Source organism: Fusarium mangiferae (assembly GCF_900044065.1).
Source record: "Fusarium mangiferae strain MRC7560 genome assembly, contig: FMAN_scaffold003, whole genome shotgun sequence".
Lineage (NCBI taxonomy): Eukaryota > Fungi > Ascomycota > Sordariomycetes > Hypocreales > Nectriaceae > Fusarium > Fusarium mangiferae.
The window spans coordinates 2,003,531-2,028,304 of NW_024573923.1; the positions used below are offsets into that span (position 1 = coordinate 2,003,531).

General features: G+C 50.6%; 7 protein-coding genes across 7 annotated transcripts; 5 read left to right on the top strand and 2 right to left on the bottom strand.

Annotated features, from left to right (window-relative positions):
• Window positions 1-273: 273 nt before the first annotated feature.
• FMAN_04472 (uncharacterized protein) lies at window positions 274-1,694 on the top strand (the record flags this gene model as incomplete). Its single annotated transcript, XM_041828815.1, has 3 exons — window positions 274-1,385; window positions 1,435-1,554; window positions 1,610-1,694. The coding sequence occupies 3 exons, from the start codon at window positions 274-276 to the stop codon at window positions 1,692-1,694; spliced, it is 1,317 nt and encodes a 438-aa protein (XP_041679641.1).
• Window positions 1,695-2,436: 742 nt separating this feature from the next.
• Window positions 2,437-6,354, top strand: FMAN_04471 (putative alpha-aminoadipate reductase large subunit; the record flags this gene model as incomplete). The annotated part of the gene is made up of 8 exons (XM_041828816.1): window positions 2,437-2,564; window positions 2,633-2,844; window positions 2,901-2,964; window positions 3,025-3,249; window positions 3,317-3,441; window positions 3,495-4,195; window positions 4,247-4,749; window positions 4,809-6,354. The coding sequence occupies 8 exons, from the start codon at window positions 2,437-2,439 to the stop codon at window positions 6,352-6,354; spliced, it is 3,504 nt and encodes a 1,167-aa protein (XP_041679642.1).
• Window positions 6,355-7,231: 877 nt separating this feature from the next.
• On the top strand, window positions 7,232-9,348 carry FMAN_04470 (uncharacterized protein; the record flags this gene model as incomplete). Its single annotated transcript, XM_041828817.1, has 5 exons — window positions 7,232-7,331; window positions 7,452-7,702; window positions 7,758-8,024; window positions 8,074-9,207; window positions 9,253-9,348. 5 exons carry the CDS (start codon window positions 7,232-7,234, stop codon window positions 9,346-9,348), a joined length of 1,848 nt encoding a protein of 615 aa, XP_041679643.1.
• Window positions 9,349-10,060: 712 nt separating this feature from the next.
• Window positions 10,061-11,292, top strand: FMAN_04469 (uncharacterized protein; the record flags this gene model as incomplete). Its single annotated transcript, XM_041828818.1, has 2 exons — window positions 10,061-10,242; window positions 10,305-11,292. The coding sequence occupies 2 exons, from the start codon at window positions 10,061-10,063 to the stop codon at window positions 11,290-11,292; spliced, it is 1,170 nt and encodes a 389-aa protein (XP_041679644.1).
• A 485-nt stretch (window positions 11,293-11,777) lies between these two features.
• FMAN_04468 (uncharacterized protein) lies at window positions 11,778-13,164 on the bottom strand (the record flags this gene model as incomplete). The annotated part of the gene is made up of 3 exons (XM_041828820.1): window positions 11,778-12,777; window positions 12,840-12,951; window positions 13,008-13,164. 3 exons carry the CDS (start codon window positions 13,162-13,164, stop codon window positions 11,778-11,780), a joined length of 1,269 nt encoding a protein of 422 aa, XP_041679645.1.
• Window positions 13,165-15,759: 2,595 nt separating this feature from the next.
• Window positions 15,760-20,296, top strand: FMAN_04467 (putative SPO76 protein; the record flags this gene model as incomplete). The annotated part of the gene is made up of 3 exons (XM_041828821.1): window positions 15,760-16,188; window positions 16,242-19,670; window positions 19,721-20,296. The coding sequence occupies 3 exons, from the start codon at window positions 15,760-15,762 to the stop codon at window positions 20,294-20,296; spliced, it is 4,434 nt and encodes a 1,477-aa protein (XP_041679646.1).
• A 752-nt stretch (window positions 20,297-21,048) lies between these two features.
• FMAN_04466 (uncharacterized protein) lies at window positions 21,049-23,228 on the bottom strand (the record flags this gene model as incomplete). Its single annotated transcript, XM_041828822.1, has 2 exons — window positions 21,049-21,357; window positions 21,423-23,228. The coding sequence occupies 2 exons, from the start codon at window positions 23,226-23,228 to the stop codon at window positions 21,049-21,051; spliced, it is 2,115 nt and encodes a 704-aa protein (XP_041679647.1).
• Window positions 23,229-24,774: the final 1,546 nt, after the last annotated feature.

A 24,774-nucleotide genomic window follows, 5' to 3' on the forward strand; every position in this document is an offset into this window, starting at 1 on the left:
TGACAGTGTCAGCCAACTTTGACAATGATGAGTTCTCAAGCTCAGATGTCCATGTCCCTCCTAGAGGTTCAGATATATTTTTCATTCGAGGCATCTATCCTCGTTTATTCTCTTTCTCCATGCCTTCAATAAGTCATAGGAAGGATATCATCTTCTTTGTCCTTGCCCATCCCCCCAGGAGGGCTCTTCCCAACTTCGTCATCCACTCAAGTTTGCGAGGTTCAATCAGTGCTTTCTCTTGGGTACAGAAAAGACAATCTGAGCTTCGGTGCTATGGCCCCTGTTGCTGCTGTCAACAAGTTGGGCATCGCCTGGCCCAACACATTGAGCCTTTATATTCGGGGTCACAAGTGTTTGGGGTGGGACTGCCTGACTCCCTCTGAACAAGCAGGTATCATCACCAGTGCTACAGTCATCTTGATCGTTCTTCTCTTTGCCTATATGTACTATCTTGGGAGAATAACGACAGCTCACCAGGAAATTGTGCTCCGCCGCCAACGGAGGCGTAGAAGACGCTCGTTTTCCCTCGCCCCGACTGTTTCACTAGTACAACTACCTCCTGTTCCGAGATTCCCAAGCCAACGGGTATCATATCAGCCTGTGCTCTATCACTCCCCTCTCGCTCCAGTTGCCCTCCCGCATCTTCAGGGTCCTTTAGGAGTGATGCCTCAGCAGCAGATCCCAGTATTTCTACCTGTTCAGCCAACTACATACGTTCAAGCACAGCCAGTCTTTCAACCTACGACTCGCCAGAATGGGCCAGTCCGACCAATGCAGCGTTCCAGGTCATGCCCAGCTTCTATGTCTTCGAGCGGTTTACCCCCTCGTCATCCTTCGTGGCGTCAGCGTCTCCGTCGAGCATTTGGGCTTCCTCTGGGAAGAGCTTCGACCGTGGGCAGCGAATCAGTTCTCGGAACCCCTACTATACCACAGCCTCAGCCTGAAGGCTCTCATCCGGAATCAAACGTATACAGATCTACGGATAAACAAACAGAGGCTCATGAAGCACCTCGCCCCAATCAAAACCTTGGGCATCATAGCAGTCCCTCGGATCACTCTGGGGGAAGTGACAGGAGCGACAGAGCGGGCAGTGATGGAATCCGGCCACCAGGCTCTGCTGCAGCGACAGTTCATAGTGACGATTACGATCTAATCTCCAATGTGCAACTACCGCATACTCATCAGACCGCATCCGACGGGCAAAAATCTCGCTCACACACAAATCTGTCAGACGCCAATGATAGCAACCTGTCAGATTATCACAACCCTTTGGCCATGCTGCCTCTCAGACCCCCTTTCAAGCCCATGGAAAGGCAACCGATTCCCAAGTCTGAAATGTTGGACACTCGACAGCATATTGACCAACTCGAAGTTGTGATGCCTAGGTAGGGTACGCTCGTATATCGGATTCATAGAGTACTAACATACCATCAGGCGAAAACCTCGTGCTTGTACGCCAACATTGCCCCGTCAGTCACCCATTAGGACATACCATCCCGAGTGTGAGCAGCACCACCGAGGTCGTGAGATGCACAGAAGAAATTGTGACAGCACGTCAGTTTATGGATTCGCATTCTTTGCTTTGATTGGCACTGATCTGTTGACTTAGACAACCCAATGCAAACTACATGACTGAAGGCATGATTGGCCCTTCAACACCTCAGCCCACTCATCAAGGGGGCGGCATCTACTAGCCATGTGCTTGAGACATGCGGCTTGTGAGTCTATAACATTTGGTTTCGGTTGGCTTAGAAGAGTAGAGTTGCAAGGTATTGAACTCCATGATCTAGTAAGGAGATGCTAGATCTTCGTGCAGGGATGTGTTGGCAACCAATGCACAGTTACTAGGTCATCAGTAACAAGATGGCTGGTGTATATTTGAGTCAATGTAACGGTCAACAACCATTGGATTTCCCATGACAGCTACACCCGAACTCGGCTTGGTCCAGCAGGGCTCCGCGGAGGTCACAAGCAACTAACTTTCCACTTTCCATTTCCTATGCTGTTGGCCAGGTCTCTGGTAAAACAAAGAGCCAAAGGAAACTAGTCTCGAGGTTGAGTAGACTTGGAGTAAAATTACCCCAGTCTTTTTGTCACCAGGGTAAAAATCACTACGTCCCTAGGTACTTATTTATATGAAAAGCGACGCCAAGATGCGGAATATCATCACGTGCCCACCTGCAGATCAACTACCCTATACTGGTCCTCCGCTCTCGGAGCTCCATAGAAATTTCCTGTGTGACGCATTGAAAGCCACAAGCCATATTCATTCATTCTTAAATGGCCTCAGACCGTCGCTCTGGTACATCTGGGGACGACATATCGAGAGTTTGAATTTACCAACGCCCTTGGCCGCTCAATCCTTTCGCATCATTCCTTCACTCGCTGTAACTGCCAGGAATTTCCCCTGCACTGTGTACAAGTTGAGCCGGCATAATGTCGCTACCTGACCCTACTGAAGATCTCGACTGGGGAGGCTACATTGGAGGCATTCATGAGATATTCCACAAGAATGCCCTGGCTCATCCTGACAGGCTTTGTGTGACAGAGACTGTGACCTCGAAGTGGGTTGATGATGTCCCCTTGCATTGAAACATGTCGTAATTGCATCAGTCGCTAACAACGCATGTAGGGCGCCAACAAGAACCTATACCTATCGCCAAATTGACGAAGCAAGTAACAACATCGCAAATTACTTACGCGACTCCGGCATCCAGAATGGAGACGTAGTCATGATCTTTGCGCACCGCTCAGTTGAATTGGTCTGTGCATACATGGGGACCCTGGCGGCTGGTGCTATCGTCACTGTCCTTGATCCTCAGTACCCTCCGCAAAGACAACAAAGTATGGCATACACCGGACGAGGACGGAACTCAACTTCAGCTAACGTACCATACCAGTCTATCTTCAAGTTTCCAAGCCCAAGGCGCTCATTTCCATTCGCAAGGCTACGGAGGAGAGCGGGTAAGGCCAGCCCCAACTCCTGATGACCCGCGAGCTCCCCCGATTAACGTCTTGACACAGTCCTCTTGCTCCTCTCGTCCAAAAGTGCATTGATGATGAACTTGCCATTAGGATCAAGATCCCAGACCTCCGCTTCACCGACGATGGCGAGTTAATTGCCGGCGAAGACAGTGCTGATATCTTCGCCAACGTAAAGGAGAGGGCCTCAACACCTCCCGACGTGCTCATTGGACCTGACTCTAACTGTACGCTGTCGTTCACGAGCGGAACGCAAGGATTGCCCAAGTACGAGTTTTTCTTTTTTCGTCGCTCCAGCTTGCTAAGAGCTTGAACCTTTATTAACGTTTAATAGGGGCGTGCTTGGCCGTCATTACAGTCTAGCAAAGTATTTCCCGTGGATGGCTGAGAGGTTCGGTCTCTCATCAGAAAGCGTATTCGCCTGCCTTTCCGGAATAGCCCATGACCCAATTCAGCGAGGTGCGGGATTCATTCACTATGCGTTGAACAGCTGTGACTAACTCTGGCCTCAGATATCATGACGCCTCTAGCCTTGGGCGCAAGCCTAATCCTGCCCGCCAAGGAGGATATCCAGCACGTAAGGCTGAGCGAATGGATGAGAAAGTGGTCACCAACAACAACTCACCTTACACCTGCCATGGGACAGATTCTGGTTGGTGGCGCCACAGCGCAGTTTCCTAGCCTGCGCCAGGTCTTCTTTGTTGGTGACGTCCTCACTACTCGCGACTGTAGGAGTCTTCGTCAGCTAGGTCCCGCCTGCACCATCATCAACATGTACGGAACCACAGAAACTTCTCGCGCTGTATCCTATTTTGAGGTCCCTTCCGCCCAGCAGGACCCTGCAGCCCTGGACTCACTCGGCGACTCTATCCCCGCTGGCTGGGGCATGAAGGGCGTTCAGGTATTGGTTGTGGATCGAGAAGACCACACCAAGATCTGTCCGATCGGTGTGGTTGGAGAGATCTATATCCGCGCTGCTGGTCTTGCCGAAGGATACCTTAATGATTCCGAGAAGAACAAGGAGAAGTTCATCGATAACTGGTTTGTTGATAACAAAAAGTGGATGGAGGCGGACGAGGCCAACGATAAGGGCGAACCTTGGCGCAAGTACTACAAGGGGCCGCGAGACAGACTTTACGTCACAGGTGACCTTGGAGAATATCGACCAGATGGGGCTGTGCGTGTCCTGGGCCGTATGGACTCACAAGTTAAGGTGGCCAACGATTGATTCCATCGTACGTTTTCACACAGCTAACTCTGACAGATCCGTGGATTCCGCATTGAACTCAACGAGATTGATGCGAACCTTGGTGGCAGTCCTCTGATCAGAGACTGCAAAACACTGGTTCGAAGAGATCGTAATGAGGAGCCGACACTTGTCAGCTACATCGTCCCTGAGATCGCGGAATGGAAGCGTTGGCTTGAGACTCAGAGCCTCCACGATATCGACGAGGAGGGTGTAGAAATGGGACCCTGTACTGTCTACCTCAAGAGGTTTCGCCGTATCCAAGCCGAGGTGCGAGACCATCTCAAGTCTCGCTTACCGGCGCACTCCGTTCCTTCGATCTACATTGTGTTGCAGAAGCTGCCTCTGAACCCGAACGGAAAGGTTGACTCTCCAAATCTTCCTTTCCCCGATGCCTCTCTCATGACAGAGGATGCTTCGGAAGAGGATCTGAAGAGCTGGGAGAGCCTATCTGAGACTGAAAAGACTATTGCGACACAATGGTCAACCCTAATCCCGGGTTTGAACGCCAAGATGGTCAGGTATGATTCCACTGATAGTTCACACATCTACCATTTAAATACTGACACTCGGTTTCCAGGCCGGACTCAAGTTTCTTCGACTGCGGTGGCCACAGTCTTCTTGCACAGCAACTGTTACTCAACATTCGCAAGGAACTGCGTGTTGATGTCACCATCGGTGTTCTCTATGCAAATCCCACTATTCGCGGCCTGGGCAGCGCAGTCGACAGTCTTCGCAGCGGCCAGGCTGTCACAGTCGACCATTCCAACGATAATGTTTACTCTGACTCCCTCGATGAGCTCACCAATACTCTAGACGCGAAGTACCAAAGCGCGAACCCCGATGCTCTGGGCCCTTCTAACGGCGCCACTTTCTTTCTTACCGGGGCTACTGGCTTTCTCGGCGCATACCTAGCCAAGGATATCCTCGACAGAAAGAACACCAAGCTGATCGCTTGTATCCGGGGAGCCAAGGACCTTAGGTTTGCAAAGGAGCGTCTTGTAAGATCTCTCAAGGGCTACGGTCTCTGGCAAGACTCTTGGACTGATAGGATCTCCTGCGTTATTGGTGATCTCTCTAAGCCTCGCCTTGGCCTTGATGATGCTAGCTGGAAGCATGTCGCTGATACAGCTGATGCATTTATCCACAACGCTGCGTACGTTCACTGGATCGCTCGTTACGAACAGATGATGGGGCCGAATGTTCTCTCTACTATCGACGCTATGAAGCTCTGTAATGAGGGCAAGCCCAAGCTCTTCTCATTCGTTTCCTCTACTTCGACCCTCGACACCGACTACTATATCAACCTGTCCGACGCCCAGACAGCCACAGGCCGGGGCGCCGTCCTCGAGTCCGATGACTTGCTCCCCAACCGCACCGGTCTAGGAACCGGCTACGGGCAAACCAAGTGGGTGTCTGAGCAACTCGTCCGCGAGGCCGGCCGCCGTGGTCTCCGCGGCGCAATTGTCCGACCAGGCTACATCCTTGGCAGCCGCAGCAGCGGTGTCTCGAACACCGACGATTGGATCGTACGCCTCTTGAAGGGCTGTTGCCAGCTTGGTGCTCGTCCTCGCATCATCAACTCGGTCAATGCTGTCCCTGTCGATCACGTCGCACGTGTTGTTGTCGCTTCGACGCTGAACCCTCTCCCTGGCATGAATGTGGTGCACGTTACTGCTCACCCCCGTCTGCGGATGAACGAGCTCCTCTCTGCACTAAGTTACTACGGTTACGAAGTACCCGAGGTTGACTATGACATCTGGAAGTCGCAGCTGGAGGAGTTTGTGTCGGCCGGAGCCGTGGAGAAGGACCAGGAACAAAACGCATTGATGCCGCTATTCCATATGGCTACTGCAAATCTCCCAAGCACCACTCGTGCTCCTGAGCTAGATGATAGGAACGCTGTGGCTGTTCTCAGGGCCGATGCAGACCGCTGGACAGACATTGACGATAGCGCAGGAGACGGCATTTCTCGTGAGGACATCGGCAGGTACCTTCGTTACCTTGTTGAGATCAAGTTCATGGCCGCACCCACGGGTAGAGGACGTAAGCTGCCCGAGATTGACACCTCGATCGCCGAGGCGCAAGCACAGTGGGGAGTCGGTGGTCGCGGAGGTACCTCATAAGAAGGCTCTGTTGGAGGCATGAAGACAAGGAAGGATACTTACCGTAGATAGGTAGACACTCAACGCGGAGTGACTTGGGAGTAAGAAAATCAAGGGTGCGCTCACGCCAAAGACGCGAGCATGAGACAACGTTTTGTCACCTTTGAGCGTGACTTGTCTAGTAGAAGATCAGAGTAGAAAATTGATATTTGGTTACCTATATAAAGCACCTATGTAGGTATTTAGGTACTCGAGGTTGACTGATGGGGCTCATGTCAATAGGTACCCTTTTGACTCGGGTGGCCATTACCTAGAAAGGTTCCACAACAGGTAGAACAAAGCTCGAGACCCCCTTGTCACCTGTTGTCCATCTCGACAGCGAACAGTGGGTAACCTACCTACCCTAGGTACTAACTAAGACACTTGCGGCACAGAGGAATTGATAACTTAGACCAACTTCAGCCATAGCCAACTTGGCCCAGCCCCATTCAACGTCATCCCCTTCCCTTCATTACCTTGCCTAGGTATAGTAGGCACTAACCTTACTTCCACCGCCGACCGACGACCGTGACTTCTATCTTCACCTAGGTGGACTTCTTCTCATACCTGCTCTGCTTATTTCGACTCCACGACCGGGAACAATAGGCCTGAATGCACCCAAGGTAGTCAGCTTCAGCGCATGAACCATCGTATCGTATCGCTTCATTCGACCCATGCTTGCCCCTCCCCCGCTAGCCACGATCTACCTTGCGCTCGAAGCTCTCGTCCTTCACCCGCAGCCTACCAGCTTCTTTCTGTCCAGGCTCCCGGCTTAAACGCGCGAAATAGACCACCTTGAGTTGTATTGAGTACCTCTTTCCGCAACACCTGTCGCGATTGCCCTCAGCAAGTCGTCAGAATGTGGAATGACGAGGACAATAACCCGTACGGCACCAGCTTTGATAGGCGGGACTCGCAGTCGTCGTCTGTCAACCCGACGTCCCCGTCAACTCGTAATTGTATGTCGATTACCCAATACCATTTCACTAGACATCATTCCCAAACCGTCGCTGAGATGGTTGATTCAATTCTGTCAGAGGACGAGGAAGAGATCAATAATACTTACGATTTTCTCTCAGACCAATCGTTCGAGCCACCTCAAACACCCACCTCCGGTAGCGATGATGAGCATGGGCAGTTTGGCCACGGCGGTGATGACGACGATGGGGACTCAGCGCAAGATCCCGGCCCCAAGCGCAAGCCGGGAGGTTACGACAGTCGCATCGAGCAGATCCTATATGAGAACCCCAAATTATCTATCGTCATCACGGATGCTGGCAAGAGTCTAGAGAGCGGCGGCAGATATATCGTGTACACTATTAAGACTGGCGTACGTCCATCTACTGCTAGTCCTCCGAGGTATTTCACTGACGGCTACGTGACAGGATCTTGAAGTGCGCCGCCGATATTCAGAGTTTGCTTCTCTGCGCGATGCCCTTACTCGCCTTCACCCTACCTTAATTGTTCCTCCCATCCCCGAGAAGCACACGATGGCTGATTATGCTGCGAACCCCACGAATGCGAAGCAGGACCAGCAAATCATTGATCTTCGAAAGCGCATGCTGGCAGTCTTTTTAAATCGCTGCCGCCGAATGGACGAAATCCGAACTGATGGAGTTTGGTGGCGGTTTCTGGACCCTAATGCTAGCTGGGTATGTCGTGTCTCTGAACGCGCAGATGTCACTACTAACTGCATAATAGAGCGAGGTCTTGCACTCTCATCCCGTGTCGTCAATTCCCAAGTCGATCTTGAAGGCGCCTCCGCTCGACCCCGCAAACCCAACTCCCGCGCACAGCTACTTGCCAATCCCGGCAGCATCGGCAAAGCTCAAGACGGTGGCCGGTACCAATCACGATAATAGCTCGGGCCATATACAGGCAGGACCTCACGCCTTTGGCCGGTTTCCACCTGAGGGTCACAATTTGGGCGAACAGGAGCTGGACCCTTATTTCATCTCATACGAGTCCTCGATCAAGGAACTCGAACAGCTTCTTACTGGCCCAATGGAAAAGGTGAACAGACGAACACTCAGTCATCTCTCCTCATTGGCGGCCGATCTCTGTGAGCTAGGGTCCGTCTACAACGCCTTTGCGGTTTCAGAGCAGGCACCGTCGCTCGGACCGGCCATTGAGCGAATAGGCCAGGCAGCTGATCTCTCATATATCGCCACAGAGGAGCTCTCAGGTTCTTTGGGTGCTAGCTTTGCCGAACCCATGCGTGAGCATGCGCAATTTGCGGGTGTTGTTCGAAGTGTACTAAAGTATCGTGTGCTCAAGCGTGTGCAGCAAGACTTGACTAGCGAAGAGCTGAACAAGAAGCGAGCGCTGCTCGACCAACTAGAACAGAGTGAAGCCGAAGCTCGAAGGATCGAGAATTACCTCTCGGGCAGTCAGCAAATATCACCACCGCCGAAGCGATCCGCGAGCCTTAAGGAGCCGCCCTCTCATCAACGGCGTGATGGTGGCCAGGACGACACCGAGTCCATCGACTCTGACTTTCCTGGGGCCCACGGAGACTTTTCCTCGCACACACCTTCGGCCAGTCAGGGGCTACCCGAAAGGAGTACCAGTGCGCCGTCGCATAAGAAGATGCCCAGTGGGAACTCGATAACGAACAAGATCTTTGGACCCATCCGGCATGCAGTACAAGGGGTCGTTGACGTCGATCCAGAGAGAACACGCCGCGATTTGATTGGAAAGACGAGAGAGAGCATCGGTCAGTTAGAACAAGCTCAGGTTGTCTCGGAGCGCGATGTCAAAGAAGCCAGCGCGAGTGTCCTAAAGGATATGAAGCGATTCCAAAAGGACAAAGAGGACGACTTGCGACGCTACATGGTAAGTTTATAAGCTCAGTCTTGACTAATCGCTAACATCCACTAGCTCGCCTATGCCCAGAGCCAGATCGAGTGGGCCAAGAAAAGTAAGCAACAATGGGAGGAAGCTCGAGCAGAGGTAGAGAAGATTGACGAGTCCTAAACATGTTGTATCCTGTTGTTTTGCGTGCCTGATGGGATGGTTTGAAAGCCGTAGATGATAAGAAGAGAGGAATGATATTCCCATATAATTCGATGGCTACTTCTCTGCTTCGGTCTCTGCACCGATGCTTGTATTCCTTATAACATATCGTGAAGTTGTGCTTCTCTGCGAATTTCGTGTGGTCTTTTTCTCTTTTTCCCATGAATTATTGGTCTCGCCAGGAGAGCCAGAAGTCTGGCACTAAAGGCCGTACAGGTGTCACACGAATGTAGACCTTACAAACAGACGTTGTAAGCTGGCTCTGAAGAAGAAGAAAATGAGCTTTAATGAAATCTAATGTATATATGGAGTATGTTTAGGCCCGTCCAGCCCGAATGGCTGCCTGCTTCGATTTGTTATCCTCCCTCTTACAGGGATGCTACATAACGGAAAAGAGCAAAAATCCTTTTTTTTTAGCAATAATAAATAAATAAATAAATAAATAAATAAATAAACAATAACAATAAAGATAATAAAAAGTGATGATGAGAATAAAAATGAAAATTCTCAAATACCCTCAAAGAGTTCATATCTCCCAAACAATACCTATGCTCCATAGTATGCGATCCTGTAAGTGGTCCTTATCGATAAGCATTTATTATAAAGGACAGTAGCTTCATTGTCGCAACAACAATCAAACCTTTGCTGGTGCATCCTCACCACAGTCATCGCGATGGCCCAACAAGATGGGCCCATCGCCTCTATTGCGGAGCCAGGCATCAAGGCTCAAGGACAACTACTCCACGAAATGCGCAAGGAGGTCGCAAACCTTCTCAACAGGTCTGCTACTGGCTTTCCCGGTGCGCAGCCCGTGAGCTTCGCCCGTCAGCATCTCGAGGAGCTCGCTCAGCACGAGTAAGATTGACATGGGACGCTATTTCGCGACCTAGAACCAATAGCTGACGGTGACCTTGTAGTTACTACGTAGTCGAAAAGTCCGACGGTATCAGATATCTCCTCTACTCGACAACAGACGAGAATGGAAACGAGGCCCACTACCTAATCGATCGCAAAAACGACTTTTGGTTCATCACGAACAGGAGCCTACACTTTCCTCTCGAGAACTCCCCGGAAGCATTCCACACGAACACGTTGATCGACGGCGAACTGGTTTGGGACACAGGCTCCGACGGGAAGCGCGTCCCCATGTTTCTGGTCTTTGACTGTCTGGTACTGGATGGTGCCCTGCTCATGGAACGAACGCTCGACAAGCGGCTCGCATATTTTGACCAACGATTCTATCGCCCCTACAAGAAGCTTTATCAGGAATACCCTCAGGAACTAGAGTTCCAGCCCTTCTACGTGGAGATGAAGAAGCCCCAGTTTGCCTACGCCATTGATATGATGTTCAGAGATATCCTTCCCAAGCTAAAGCACGGCAACGACGGCCTCATCTTCACCTGTCGCACCACTGCTTACAAACACGGCACTGACAACCACATCTTGAAATGGAAACCGCCAGAAGAGAACACCGTAGATTGCCGCCTGTCCCTGGATTTTGTGGAAGTCGAGCCCAGCGACGAGGAGCGCCGCGAAGGCATCACTGAGCCATTCATTGATTATGACAGCGTCCCCAAGGCTGATCTGTACGTCTACGCAGGGGGTAGCGGCCCCGAAAAGTACGAGTATTTCAACAGCGTGTTCATCTCCGAGGAGGAGTGGGAGACTCTCAAGTCGCTCAACGATCCGCTCAACTGGCGAGTCGTTGAATGTAACATCGATGAGCAGGGTCGGTGGCGTATTGTGCGCTTCCGTGACGATAAGAACGAGGCCAACCACATCAGCACGACTAAGAGTGTGCTTCAAAGCATCGAGGACCGGGTTTCGGAAAAGGACCTGTACAGAGCAGCTGGGGAAATCAAGAATGCCTGGAAGGCTCGGGCGAGCAGGGGCCCTGCAAGATAGATTAAACGACAGGCAAAAACGGCGTCCGGGGATATTGGTTCTGTATCGATGGGGCAAGGCGTTGGGAAAGTATTTATGGATAGGAGATTCTCATATTTCACCACTGCACCGCATACCATCTCGCAAGTTTGATTTGAACAGACACATCTTCTTAAATACAGCCATAGCCTACATGAAATTAGGAGATTTAGCAAACCTCAAGCAACATCAACATCAAGAATTCGGAGCCGAAATTACAAGTACCCATGCTGCGATATTGAACTTTTTTATCTATACCTAGTCCCCGGCGTCCCCTTATTCATTACCTAGGTACGCAGCATAGCGCAAGCCAAGAGCAGATTTGCAGATCATCTCAATTCCATTTCCAGTTTGGATACCAAGTCCAATGCCAGTTCTGACCGCAGAAACTCCAATTCTCCTAAAGTGGCCCTTGCTCGTCTTGCAAGTGCTTTCTTACTGTTCCTTTCCGATTACCCCGTCAAAGCTCAGAATGCAAACATGATAATGGCCACCAACATAACGGTGCAGCTAAGATTGGTGGTGCCGCTGGTACCTCCCCACCCACGAGGCTCGGGCTTCTTGGTGCCTCCTGAGACGACAACAGGAGTTGGAGTAGGCACAGTAGGCACAACAGTAACGCTACCGGATGGACCTGGCAGTAAGGTATTGTTGGCGGTTGGGTAGGGTGGGTAAGCAGGAGGCGGAACCATGATAGTTGTTGTAGAGGTTGGGGGCACACCAGCAGTTTCGTAAACAGTCGTTGTGGTACTACTGGTAGGAGAAACGGACACGGTGGGTGAACATTCTGGGCATTTGCTAGTCAAAGTGACAGTGATGAATGAGTCGGGAGCTGTGATTGTCTTCTCAACAGTGGTGTACTGGGTGACAGTGCTCAGACCTTCCCGAGGTGGATAGAGACTTTGAATGGTAATAGTTGTGTGCGGTTTGGGGACGGGTGAGGAGACCTCGAAAGTATTCGTGGTGGTATCAGGGCTGGAGCTGGTGAGGACATCGGATGAACCAACAGTGAGAGAAAAGTCGGTTTTGCTCTCAGTCACGGTCTGTGGGTTACCGGTGATGATTGCATCGGATGGACCACTGGTGAGAGAGAAATCAGTTTCATTCTCGGTCACAGTCTCTGGGTTACCGGTAACGACTGCATCGGATGGACCACTGGTGAGAGAGAAATCAGTCTTGTTCTCAGTCACAGTCTCTGGGTTGCCGGTCACGGTGGCTCCAACAGCATCACCCGAGGAGCCCTGGAAGACCTTGTCGTTAGGTACAGTGACCGTGTAGCTCTCGGTCATGGTAACGACCTGAACCTCGCAGTACTCGATAGTGCTCTCCCGTGTGGTGACAGAAACAGACGGGGCTTCACCAGGCACAGTGACATAGCGGGTTCCAGTAACGGTTGCAACCTCGGTGACCACATCAGCATTCGAGGTGTAGCCGACACCGTAAATTGTAGATAGAGCCGTCTTAGTCCTATTTCCAGGGGTCAGTGGCTTCTCGGGCATCATAAAAGTACCTAGGAGTTGGGGACATACGAGATTGGGTATGAACCACCGGTGCTCTCGAGATGGCGAGCAATGTTGTGCACCTGATCACTTGAACGAAAACCGGCAGTCTCGTTGAGCCGATGCAGGAAATGGAGGTTGGCTATTACTTGGTCAGTTTGTCGCAAGCCGTGGAAACAGCAAGTTGCAAAAACATACCATAGACTGCGCCAACAACACCCATGCCAAACATGACGGGAATTGCACATGTGATAGCCAGAAAACCAACACACATCATTACAAAGAATCGGGATCTCTTCTGCTTGCCAACCCGGGACATTTGAGGAGTTTTGGCAGAGCCCTTCTCGGAATCCATCAAGTCCGCCACTAGAGATGGAATCAGCCTTGGGAAGTGATGGAAAGCAGATGTGGACGTACTTGGATCAAAATTGATAGTGATTAATACTGGATAATCAAAGAGACTACTAGTGAGATTAACAAGCTGTTCGCCAGGTAAACAAGAGGACACGAGCGCAGTTCGTGATGAGGGCGATGCAGTACCAGACACCCGAGACCAAATGAAGGACAGTGCTATAAGCAGTAAAAATATAGAAAATGAAACAACAGATACATACCGATCGAATGGATAGAATAAGGCTTTTCTGGTTGGAAAGACAAATTATGTTAGACGACGTTGGAGTAACGAAGTTTGGAAGATGGAAGAGGAGAGTAGAAAAGAGGGACGGGAAGAGGAAGATGTAGTAAGGGTGGGATAGGGAAAGGAGCGGACGGCCTGTTGAATGATTCAAGGAAAGAAGTAGAGGTGGAAGGAGGTTCCTTAGCGGCGAGAGAAGGCAAATTCAATAAACAGAGCAGGAGAGGCAGAGTGATTCATCATGGCACCAAGCAAGAGCAGGGCCGCATATTGCTCTGTTGACTGGCTGGTAGCTGGTAGCTGGCAGCTGGCAGCCAGTGGCAGACTTAACGCTTGCAACAGCTCTCAACACCCGACCCTGTCTACTAGCACCTAATTTGGGACAATGGAGTTCCAAAGTGAAGCAGCGATCATGAATCTCGAAGAACGGAGAATATTGGCTTACATTGAACTACGGCGATTTCAGTTGCCTCGTTAGTCGAGTGTCAGATGGGAGTTGAATAGATCTTCCAATGGAAAGGTGACTAAAAAGACCAGCCTGTTTTAAAGAGAGAAGAGGCATGAAATAAGAGGAAAGAAAAGGACATCGCGTTTTCTTCTAAAGGGGCAACAGCTCAACTTGTACTCAACAACTTGCCACCATAGCACCACAGGCAGTGGAGATAACCCACGCAACACTATCTTCCATTCTCATCCACGGAAGGTCCCCTTTCATAGGCGAGTACAAGTTAATTATCCCGTGGGCTGCCACTTACAGTGCAGCAAAATGATTCGACATACGGCAAACGATGCGGTCAAACTTGTGCAACAGACATCTATCCCCAATTGCTCCAGGCCGAAACCGCAAGGGAACTTTCTAGCATGAAACCTCACAATGGAGGCTCTGTGTGTCAGATTCGCCTCACGGTGAAATGAAGCAAACATACAATGGTCGTACATAAACGGCTCTGTTGCAACGATTCGAGGTATCACCGTATTCGCAACACTTGTATCCAATGCCGTGCATGTACGTACCAGCAGAGCCAGCCGAGTTCAATTATCGGTTAATCGATGAGCTTCTAGATATGAGATAAATATGTGATGACAAGGTAATACAGAAAAGGTAGTGCTCGTGATGTTGCTTTCTGTCAACTCTCACTTGGGAGCCATTCACTTGGAACCTTGGCATCTCTGTGTCCATGGAACATCCGCATTGACTTCAATTACCAAGGTAGAGTTCGACTACCTACCTGTGATGGGTAGGGAGGCAGTTAAAGGTACATATATCTAGAAGAATATGGCATCCCTCACGATTCCCGAACGACGCTTGACTGTCAGACGCCGTGGGCCACACAATCCCCGATGAAGAGCCACGACCAGATGACGAAACCGTGGTAGCTGACAACGGAGGTTTTGGTTGGTTACTTTGACCTATATCTATCTCCAAGACAGAGCCTTCTAGCAAAGGACATGAATAGGGCGATCATGAGAGGAACAAATTAGTGTCTCAGTGTAAAGTTCCAGATCGGAGCCAAATTCCCCTATTCAGTCAATACACAAACCAACAATGTCGTGCCATATTATCGAAAGGGGGTTCAATAGTCGTGCAATTGTGTTCAAAAGAGAGAGAGAGAGAGAGATTTGAGGTTGGAGTTTTGTGTACCTGCCCGGTAAGTAAGCATGATGAACTCAGTAGAAGCATAAACATCAAGGGCATATCCTATTAGTGGGGCAACTTCCCGGGCTGCTCAGGCCGTGACTCAATTAGGTATAGGTACCTAGTAGCTAGGTTGGCTTTCTGGTCGGGTGCTATCTTACGTAGTAGCTTTCCTACTCACGGTGGTAGCTTGGTCAAGGAAGCTCCTGTTCATGCTGCTTGGCTACTGACCTACCCACCCACCCAGCATCCATCCCCTGTCGAAGTGGAAGTGGAAGTGGAAGTGGAAGTGGAGTGGCTAACGTCCAAAACCAAAAGTAAGGTCGCGTCGCGCGCACGGAACACGCCTCCGCTTATCACAAGAACATCTCTCCTACTACGTGTCTGACCTTTAATTTATCGTCGCCCTTGAAACCTTGCTGTCTTTACGTTAACTAACCCCATCGCTCTGATTACCATACTGGCGCTACCTCTAACGGTGCTGGTATTGCAGCGTTCAGGTCTTTGCTATAGCAAGCGCATGCGATTCGGTGTTAGGACCACTACGCCCCCCAAATTTCGTATCCCAGCCCAAATAGTCACAACACACCGTCTGCCGAAGCATTATTGTAGGGTTCTCTCCTAGACCCTCCAGCTCCTTCAAGAGAAGCATTCAATCGGCGGTTTTTGTATAGCGCATGATGGCGCGTCGTCGGCGCGTCGAGAAGCCTGCTCAAGTGGAGGAGGAGGAGGAGGAGGAAGTCGTTGAGCGGGAAGACGAACAAGACCAAGAAGAACAACAGCACGAAGAGCCCGACCATGACTCGGAGAATGAGGAGGAGGGCGAGCAGCGCAGCTTGACTTTTGACGAAGAAATTTCCTGGAAACCCGCCAAGCCAATTCCTACGAGCACTCTGATAAAACGACTGGATAAATTATCCAAGGAGCTCTCCGATCTCGATCAAGGCGCCGCCGACCTGGACTCCATCAGGCATGTGGCCAAACAATTAGGACACCGTAACCTACTTCAGCACAAGGATGGCGGTGTCAAGGCATACACAGCATGCTGCCTAGTCGACATTCTTCGGCTCTTCGTTCCCGATGCTCCTTTTACCGACGACCAGATCAAAGTGTGTTCGGCACGATTCTCCTTCTGTATCTGTACCATGCTAACATGCTCCAGATGATATTCACCTTGTTCATCAAGGATATCCTGCCAGCTCTGCACGATCCCACAAATCCATATGACAGCCAGCACAAATACGTTTTGGCATCTCTTACGGAAGTCAAGAGTATTTTGCTCCTCCACCAAATCTCAAATGCTGACGATCTATTGTTGAGACTCTTCAACAGCACATTTGACGGAGTGTCGGCATCTGGTTCTAAATCAGCGTCTGAGGAACAGGTCGCTAAAGATGTTGAGATTCACCTGACAGAAATGCTAATGCAGTTGATTGACGAGGCCGAGAGTGTGTCAGCTTCTGTTGTCGACGCGATTATCAGTCAGTTTCTGAGAGCTGCTCCTCCCGGTGGAAATCGACATAGAGGACAGAACGGGAATCAATCCACTCTTCTTCTCAAAGAAGAACCACCAGCATATGTCATGGCGAAAAATATATGCAATGGATGCTCTGACAAAATGGCACGTTACGTCAGTCAATACTTCAGTGACGTTATTCTCAACGCTTCCGGCTTCGCTACGAAATCCAATGTGCAGCGACATCCGGATGATTCTGATGATGAAGACGGGACTCTTGGCCCATCAGAGGCAGATCTGAGGAGTCTCCGTCAAGCCCATCTCCTCATTCGCGAATTATGGCGAGCCGCCCCGACAGTTCTTTCGAACGTGGTACCGCAGCTCGATGCGGAGCTTTCAGCAGACAATGTGCATCTTCGTCAAATCGCCACAGAGACGATTGGCGATATGGTTTCAGGCATTGGTGCAGCGGGGCCACCTCCTCCTCCTTCGTTGGAACCAGCGGCTTATCCTCCCATAAAATTACTGGACGATACTCCAACTCCAGCAGTCGAGAACGTCTTGACAAAACCTTACTCTCCTCAGTCTTTTGCTCAAACACATCATGCCGCCTATCGCAACTTCGTCGGGAGAAAGAACGACAAGGCCGCCATCATTCGGGCGGCCTGGATCTCTGCTGCCGGTTATATATTGGCCACGTCTGCAGGGGGCATTGGTCTTAGCCGTGAGGAGGAGAATGAGCTCATCAAGGCACTCTACGAAAAGCTCAATGACAGCGAAGAGAAAGTTCGGCTGGCTGCGGTGCAGGCAGTCGAGCTGTTCGATTTCCGCGACATCGTTCTGAAACTTGGAGCACTCGGGGGTGTAGAGAAGACTGGCTCAATATTTGCCAGTTTGGCGGATCGATCTCGTGATAAGAAGCCTGCCGTGCGTGTTGAAGCCATGGTTCTACTGGCAAAGTTGTGGTCAGTTGGTGCTGGGGAGATTGCTGATGGGCAAGAGGCTGTCATATCCTGCTTAGGTGGTGTGCCTTCGCGTATCCTCAGTGTGTGGTATATCGGCGATGAGGATCTCATCATTCTTCTTGAAAGGGTCATGTTCGAGTGTTTGGTCCCTTTGAAGTATCCCTTCATAAAGGGCGCAAAATCAAAGGTGGCCTCTCAGTTGCAGACGGCCAATAGCCAGGCGGATCAGGACAAGACTCGCGCAGAGAGGATCCTACTGTTGCTTAAGTCACTGGATGCGTCAGCCAAGAGGGCTTTTTTCATCATGCAGGCCCGTCAGCCCCAGGTTGCCAAGGGAGTTGAAGTGTTCATTCAACAATGTGAAGCCTATAACGGGGGGGTGATCAATGCGAACGAGGAAAAGGTCAAAGCCGCCTTGAGCAAGACCTTCCAGTGGTTCGGTGCGTTTTTCCCGGATCCGCTCAAGGTCCGTAGCGATCTCCAGAAGTTTGCCAAACTCAACGACCGCCGTTGTTACCAGCTTCTCAAGTTCATTATTGCATCCGATACCGAATATCTCCATGTTCGAAGAGCCATTAAGGAGTTGATTGCCAAGGTCCAAAGTAACCCGGGGTCAGCGAGCTGTTTGGATACCCTCATTCCTCTAATTTACCGGGCCGGCTCTTTGATGTACAATCGGAGTCACTTGGCTACGATTATGGACTACTCCAAGAATGACAAAGCTGGATTCTCTACAGTCGCCCATGAGATCTTAAATGATATATCACAGCGGAATCCTGCGCTTTTCAAGGCTCATTCGGACAATCTCAGAAAGGAGATCATCAGCCAAGCACCGTCGGGCAGTCAGCCTAACGAGCCCGCGGTGGTAGATATTCTCAAGGCATACTCGTCCTATTCTAAAAGATACCCCCAGGAAATTACCTACGACAAGAAGTTCATCCAGGTTCTTATGGATTACGCCTTATGTGGTGTTCCTGCCAGGAGTGCCAAGTATGCAGTCAATATTCTGCTTGCTAAGAACGATGACAAGAGCAAAGTTACTGCCACTGCTCTTCTGCAAAGAATCATGAAGGACTTCAAGTATGGCTCGCCGCATTTCTTGACGAGATTAGCTGCCGTCAGCCAGCTTGAACGCCTAGCACCAACAGTCACTCTAGACTTTGATGGGACAATCAACGACCTAACGATCAAGCAGATTCTGCGTCAAGTACGTACCGATGACAAGAACTCTGAGGTTTCCTGGGTCGAGGATGAGGACATGAATGAGGAACTACAAGCGAAATGTCTCTCTATGAAGACGCTGGTCAATCAAGCGCTCGCCAACCAGGACGACGATGACTCTCTGACTCGAGTGAAACTGGTCTTTAAACTCCTGAAAGAATTTGTGGTACAAGAAGGAGAGTTTTGCAAAGTTAAGGATACTCCATTGGCTCACAAAAAACGACTGAGACTTCTTGCTGGACTTCTAATCCTGAAATTATGTACTGTCAAAAAGTACGACAACGAGTTTGATCCCGCAAGCTTCAACAAACTTGCAGAGCTCGTGCAAGACACAGAACTTGAGGTTCGTCGTCATTTCATGGAGAAATTACAAAGTTACATCACTCAGGGAAGATTGCGGGCAAGATTTTACACAATGCTCTTTTTGGCTGCTTTCGAGCCAGCAGTAGAACTCAAAAGCCGGGTAGAAACGTGGCTGAGGTCCAGAGCCCGACTCTTTGCTCAAAACAAGACTCACGTACTCGAGGCCATGATTAGCCGTTTCATTCCTCTCCTGGCTCACCATCCTGACTACAGCTCTGACGTTGATGACCTGGCTGATTTTGCCAACTATTTCGTTTTTTATCTAAATACCTGTGCGACAGAAGAGAACATTTCATTGATCTACAAGTACGCTGAGCGTGTCAAGCAAACGCGCGATGCACTGAACCCCGAGGCTAGCGAGCGGATATACGTGCTGGCTGATATCGCAATGGCCGTCACACGCAAGTGGCAAGAGAGGAAGAACTGGGTTTTCCAGGCTTATTCCGGCAATGTCGGCCTGCCAAGCGGTCTTGTGCAAAGCTTGCCGTCGAGTAGCGTTGCCCATGAGATTGCGCAGAAGCAATATATGCCAGAAGAGCTAGACGAGAAGTTGGACGAACTGCTCAAAGCTGCCGATCGCAAGAAGGTTTGTGCTCCTTAGTCACTACGAAGACCACTTCTAATGATTGATCATAGAAACGAAAATCAACAGGAGAAAAGCAGGATCCTCCAGCAAAGAGGGCGAGAACTCAAATCAAGACAGTCATCCGAGAGAAGCGTGATAGCAGGCCCAAAAAGGTCTCGAAACCTAGGAAATCCAGGCCAGTCAAAGACACACCACCGCCTTCGGAACGTCGTCGCAGTGGTAGAGCTCATAAGGTGTCTGTCTATACAGAGCGAGAAGACGATGAGGACGAGGAGGAGATGCTGGAGGGCGTGGCCGACTGGGAATACCCAGAAAATGATAGTGAAGGTGGCGAGGCCAGTTCAGAAGACGATGAATCAGAGCTTTCGGACGCTCCCCCAGAGGAAGACGAAAATGACGATAGTAACAAGGCATCGGATAACGACGAGCCTCCAGAACCGAAAGCGGATAAGGCCGAAGAAGCCCGATTCAACGGAAGAAACGCCGCTCCATCACTGAAGGGCAGGGTTGCATCTAAGCCAGCTGTCAAGGCCAGTGTTCTTGCAGAGGTAAAACGACCAACAAGGTCGACGAGGCCACGACGAGGCAAGGGCACAGACGATATGGAAGTTGATGCTGACGAGTAACCAAGGGGCCCAAGTATCATGGTTGGGATTACAGGATGCCAATATTTTGAAATCATGCCTCTTCTATTATTGTTGGGTCTGATCTTCTCTCTTATATAGATACAAGAGTGGCGACAAAGCTGATGAGATTCGGGGAGTCGGTTCGACTTCTGTCATACAGCGAAGGCAGTCTTTGGTTTGTGGGTAATTGTCTTGTCGTATACCCTCTCATACGGGACTCAAGCAATAGCATTTCGATTTCATGACATCTCATTCTCGATTTACAAGTCATGAGTGACCTTTCATGTTGTATGTACCCAAAAGGCCAGTCATGGCTATACATATCAAGCATGAGAAACATGCAAGCAAACGCTCTAATATTGATATTTAACTTCATGTCCTAGCTCGGTTGTACAGCACCCAGTTCTCCCGTAGACTCCAAAATGAATAATAGACCAACCTGAAGAAGGGGAGACAGCTGTTCGTGCTGTTCGTTTCGTCGGTTCCTCGTGACCCCGTCATTCCCTTCTGTGCTCACATAACTCGAGGCTTTATGTACAAAACGATGATGAAAATCCACCAGTCACAAACTCTGTCTTTGAAACTGAAAATCCCGAGGCCAAGTATATTTGCAAAGAACCAAGAACGCCCATTCGGTCATCAAGCAAGATGCAGCCCAAGACAACAAGGCCAGGCAGTAAGGTATATGTTACAGTGGCGAAACCTCTGTTTCACATGCTGCTTGAGAAGCGCCCACATAATAAATCGGAAATTCAGGGATTGGCCTCCCTCGCCACGCGCTTCGCAACAGCATTCTTGTGCCCTGAAAAATCGAGATGGGTCTCAAACTTCTTGACCGTCATATCTGGGCCAGGTGTATAGAGCTTGGTTGTACAGTCCAGGCAGCGGATACGCGGCAGCCAGGCATATTTAACACCTTCGGGCAGAGGCTGGCCTTGGATAGGCAGCTCTGTCACGGGGTGCAGAAAGGAGTACTTCATCGTGGCCTCGAACCTGTCGCCACGGTTATAGGTCTTCTCTAAATCCTTGAGGGCATTGACAAGCCATTCCGGGGCCGGGGGCTGGAGGAGAATTGCAGTCAGTACCACTGTCGATGTGCGTGTTATTCAAAGGCTTGGTGACCTACTGATGGCATGTGAGAAGACTGTCCAGGAACCGTTGGGGGTGCCGGTAGCCGGCCAAGTTGACCTGGCGGAAGGGACGAGGATGGAGTTGCTGAAGCGTGAGGCATAGCGCTGGACGGGGTCGAAGGTGGCGGTGGCATGGATCGTGATGGAGTGGACGCGCTGGGTGCTCGTGGGAAGGACACTGGTGTCTGAGATGGCGGCCTCAAGTCTGAGTAGTCGCGGTTCATCAACCGCCTCAGCTTGTCGCAGGACAGCTTGAGCGTCACGATCAACTGCAACGGCTCCTCTGTTTCCTCTCTGAACCGGCGGGAGGTCCTAGTCTCGTGGTGATGTGTAATGGCACTCGATTCAGGGGTTTCAGACCGGCCGATGTTCGCCATTCTTTGTTGAGCTGCAGATGCAGCACCGCGCATACCTCGTGTTCGAGCAGTACCGCCCGTGATTTGTGACGGGGCGGGTGAGTCAGGGGCTGAATCGTCGCTATCATCTGAATCTGAGATCTCTCCATCACGTACAACGCGCTTCGCCCTAGGGCCAGCAGCCCGTTTGTAGAGTCTACTCTCGTCGATGGTAGCCGCAGCCCCAGGCAAAACAGAAGAGACGACCAATGTTCGAATGGTTCTTTGCCGTTCTCTGAGATCGGGCAGCTGGGGACCTCCTCTTCTGTTGATCGATCGCTTCTGGCGACGCTGCTCACGAGAGAATATCGTCTCGTTCCGCTCCAGATCTGCTTCGCTGAGTTCGTAGAGATATGGTGCGTATTCCTTGGCCTGCTGCTGCGGTCTGAAGACAGTAGGGAGAGGTGTCTGAAGGAATGCGCCGACGAGATCAGGGTCTTCGACTGGCCGACCATCGAACGGGTGGCCAACGCTGTATAGACTCCTGGTAAAGAGTTGTGTCTGCTCTCGAATACAGTGTGCGATGGCGGTTGTAAACTCCCCAGATAGGGACAGATCCCGAGCCATGTTGGCAGCAAAGTCCTCTGGCGAGTTTGACGGGTTGTTGATTTCCCATTCGAACTGGTCAACAAGGGTATGCTGGCCAATCGTAATATTCAGCTTGACGAGGATTCGCATCTCGTCGTTTTTGTATGCTGAATAGGGGAGCTCGGGGTCAAGCGCATCATCTTCCGAGTATACCAGCGGGTAAAAATCATTGAGCTGCTCTCGCATTTGATGAACAACCTGCTCGTATACCGGTTGAGACGCGGGGGGCTTTAGGCCCATGTCTTCAACGAGCTGGGCGGCGAACAATTCAACCTGGAGAAGCCTCTCGTGCAAATTCCAGGTAAAGGTATCACGCAGCTTGATCTTGTCCCATTCGACCTCTAAACGCAACGGGACCAACTCCTCGTGCTGCTCGGCCTGCTTCAGCATATCCTTGCGCTTGTACTTGAGGGGTGGCGTCGTTCGTTGGCCAGGTCGGGGCTTCTGGGAGGGATAGATGATTCGTGATGGTCCTTGGTTCTCTGTGTATCCATTGGCGAAGCCATTGTAGCCCTCACCGTAGAGCCTCGACGGGGGGAACCATTGACGATACTCGGTGCGGACCTGGCGGTATTCTTGGATCTTTTCGCGCGTGTCGCTCATTATCCTGCGTGTCTGGTCGAGCTGACCGCCGAGCGCCGCGGCGGCGATGGCATCGCGGGTGATGTACCGCTCGACCATGAGTTTATCGAAGGACTCCTTCGTGCGCACCGGCATGTTACTGGGGGATTTCGAGGAGGACACATCCTTATCTGCGCCTGTGGCAGCCGAGCCCGTGGCCAGCGCCGAAGACGTTGACGCGGAGGGCTGGGCGGTCATGTTCAGACGGTAACGGGGGCGTGGATCGCGGTCGCGGGTCGCGGCGCAGCGGAACTGCCGCGTTAGAAAGGAAGCAAGCGAGAGTTTACAACTTTTTGTGTTCAGCACGCGGCGGATAGTTGGATGTCTTATCTGAACGTTGATCTTGGCCGGTGGAATCGGCGTTGTTGGATGAAAGGCTAAAGGTTAAAAACCGCGAGGCGGCAAGGCTCGACGATTTATTAAGTTCAGTTAAGTTACTAAGGTTGCCTGCCAATGCTGGTGCAGGCTGGGGGACGTGAGGATTTCTGCCGGGCCACGCTGCGACCGGGACGTGAGTTTGATCAGCCAGGGCGTCCTGTGGCTGGATGTAGCTGTACGTTACATCGACGTATATTTCCCGTGCCGACTGATGTATCTCGACTCGGCTGCGCCACCTGTGTCTGTACAGGTACATATGCACTAGGTACCTTAGTATCTACCTAGGTACGGAGCATTTAGATGTGGCTTGTAATTCGGTAAGTTGAGGGTACCTGACATGGAGTTGCTCGTCATTGAGATGATGTCTTCTGTGTGCTAACCTAGGTACATAGTACTTATTACCTTACTCTTTATTCCTACTATGCATAGTCTGCCTTGTTTTTCTTTATATTTGATATGTCTTGGGATACCTTGTGTTACTATAGAGTTCGCAGTCTGGAGCTTCAAAGAATGACTTAATAGGTACCTAGGTAGTCCTGAATATTCTACTGAATGACCGTACTAAATTACCTGCAGCATATTACGGTAACTACTGAGCTATGTGAATAAGCTTGGATTTTAGTAGACTGGGAAGGCTTATAATTACCGATGATCTTTATTTTCTTGGCTGAATGTGAACCTCGTCACATAAAGTCGCCGACAAGCTTGTAACCTCAAGGTTGTGATGTTGATGCTGATGATGTACGCCTTGCAACGGCCGAGGCCAAACAGCTTGCAAGTAAAACGCAATTACATCGAATCTAATAAGTCAATAAGTTATGCTGCCCAGATGCTCCTAATAAATCGCCCTGGAGCAGCAAACCAAATTACAGAATTGTTACATGCTGGGCGCGGGACCTGGGAACTGTAGGGTATGCAGCCAACAGAGGCTGACGATGATGGATGGGTGTAGCCGCAGCCTAAGGTACCTAATATGGAAATAGTCCAGGGCTAGATGAAGTCATGGATGATTTGTGGCATGGATGGATGTGTACACTGCCCCTCATTACCAAAACTGCCTGGGTTGTTAAATAAATGAACTGTGTTGCCAAAAAAGGTGGCTACCCCCCTAAGAGAATAACGTGAGAAAGTGAACAAGTGGAGAAATACAGCATGCCCAGGCAGCCAGGCTCCCATGGATATCAGAGAAACCGTTTGCCGAGTGAATATCGTCGGCTTGGACCATCAAGGACTCCTCACGGACGTCCATGTCTGTCTGGCTGCAAGCATGCATGCATGCATGTGGCGGCTGCTTGCGCACACAAACACGCCCACACTGCACGGATATTTATTTGTCTACCTAACAGTCGAGTCATCGAGGAATGGC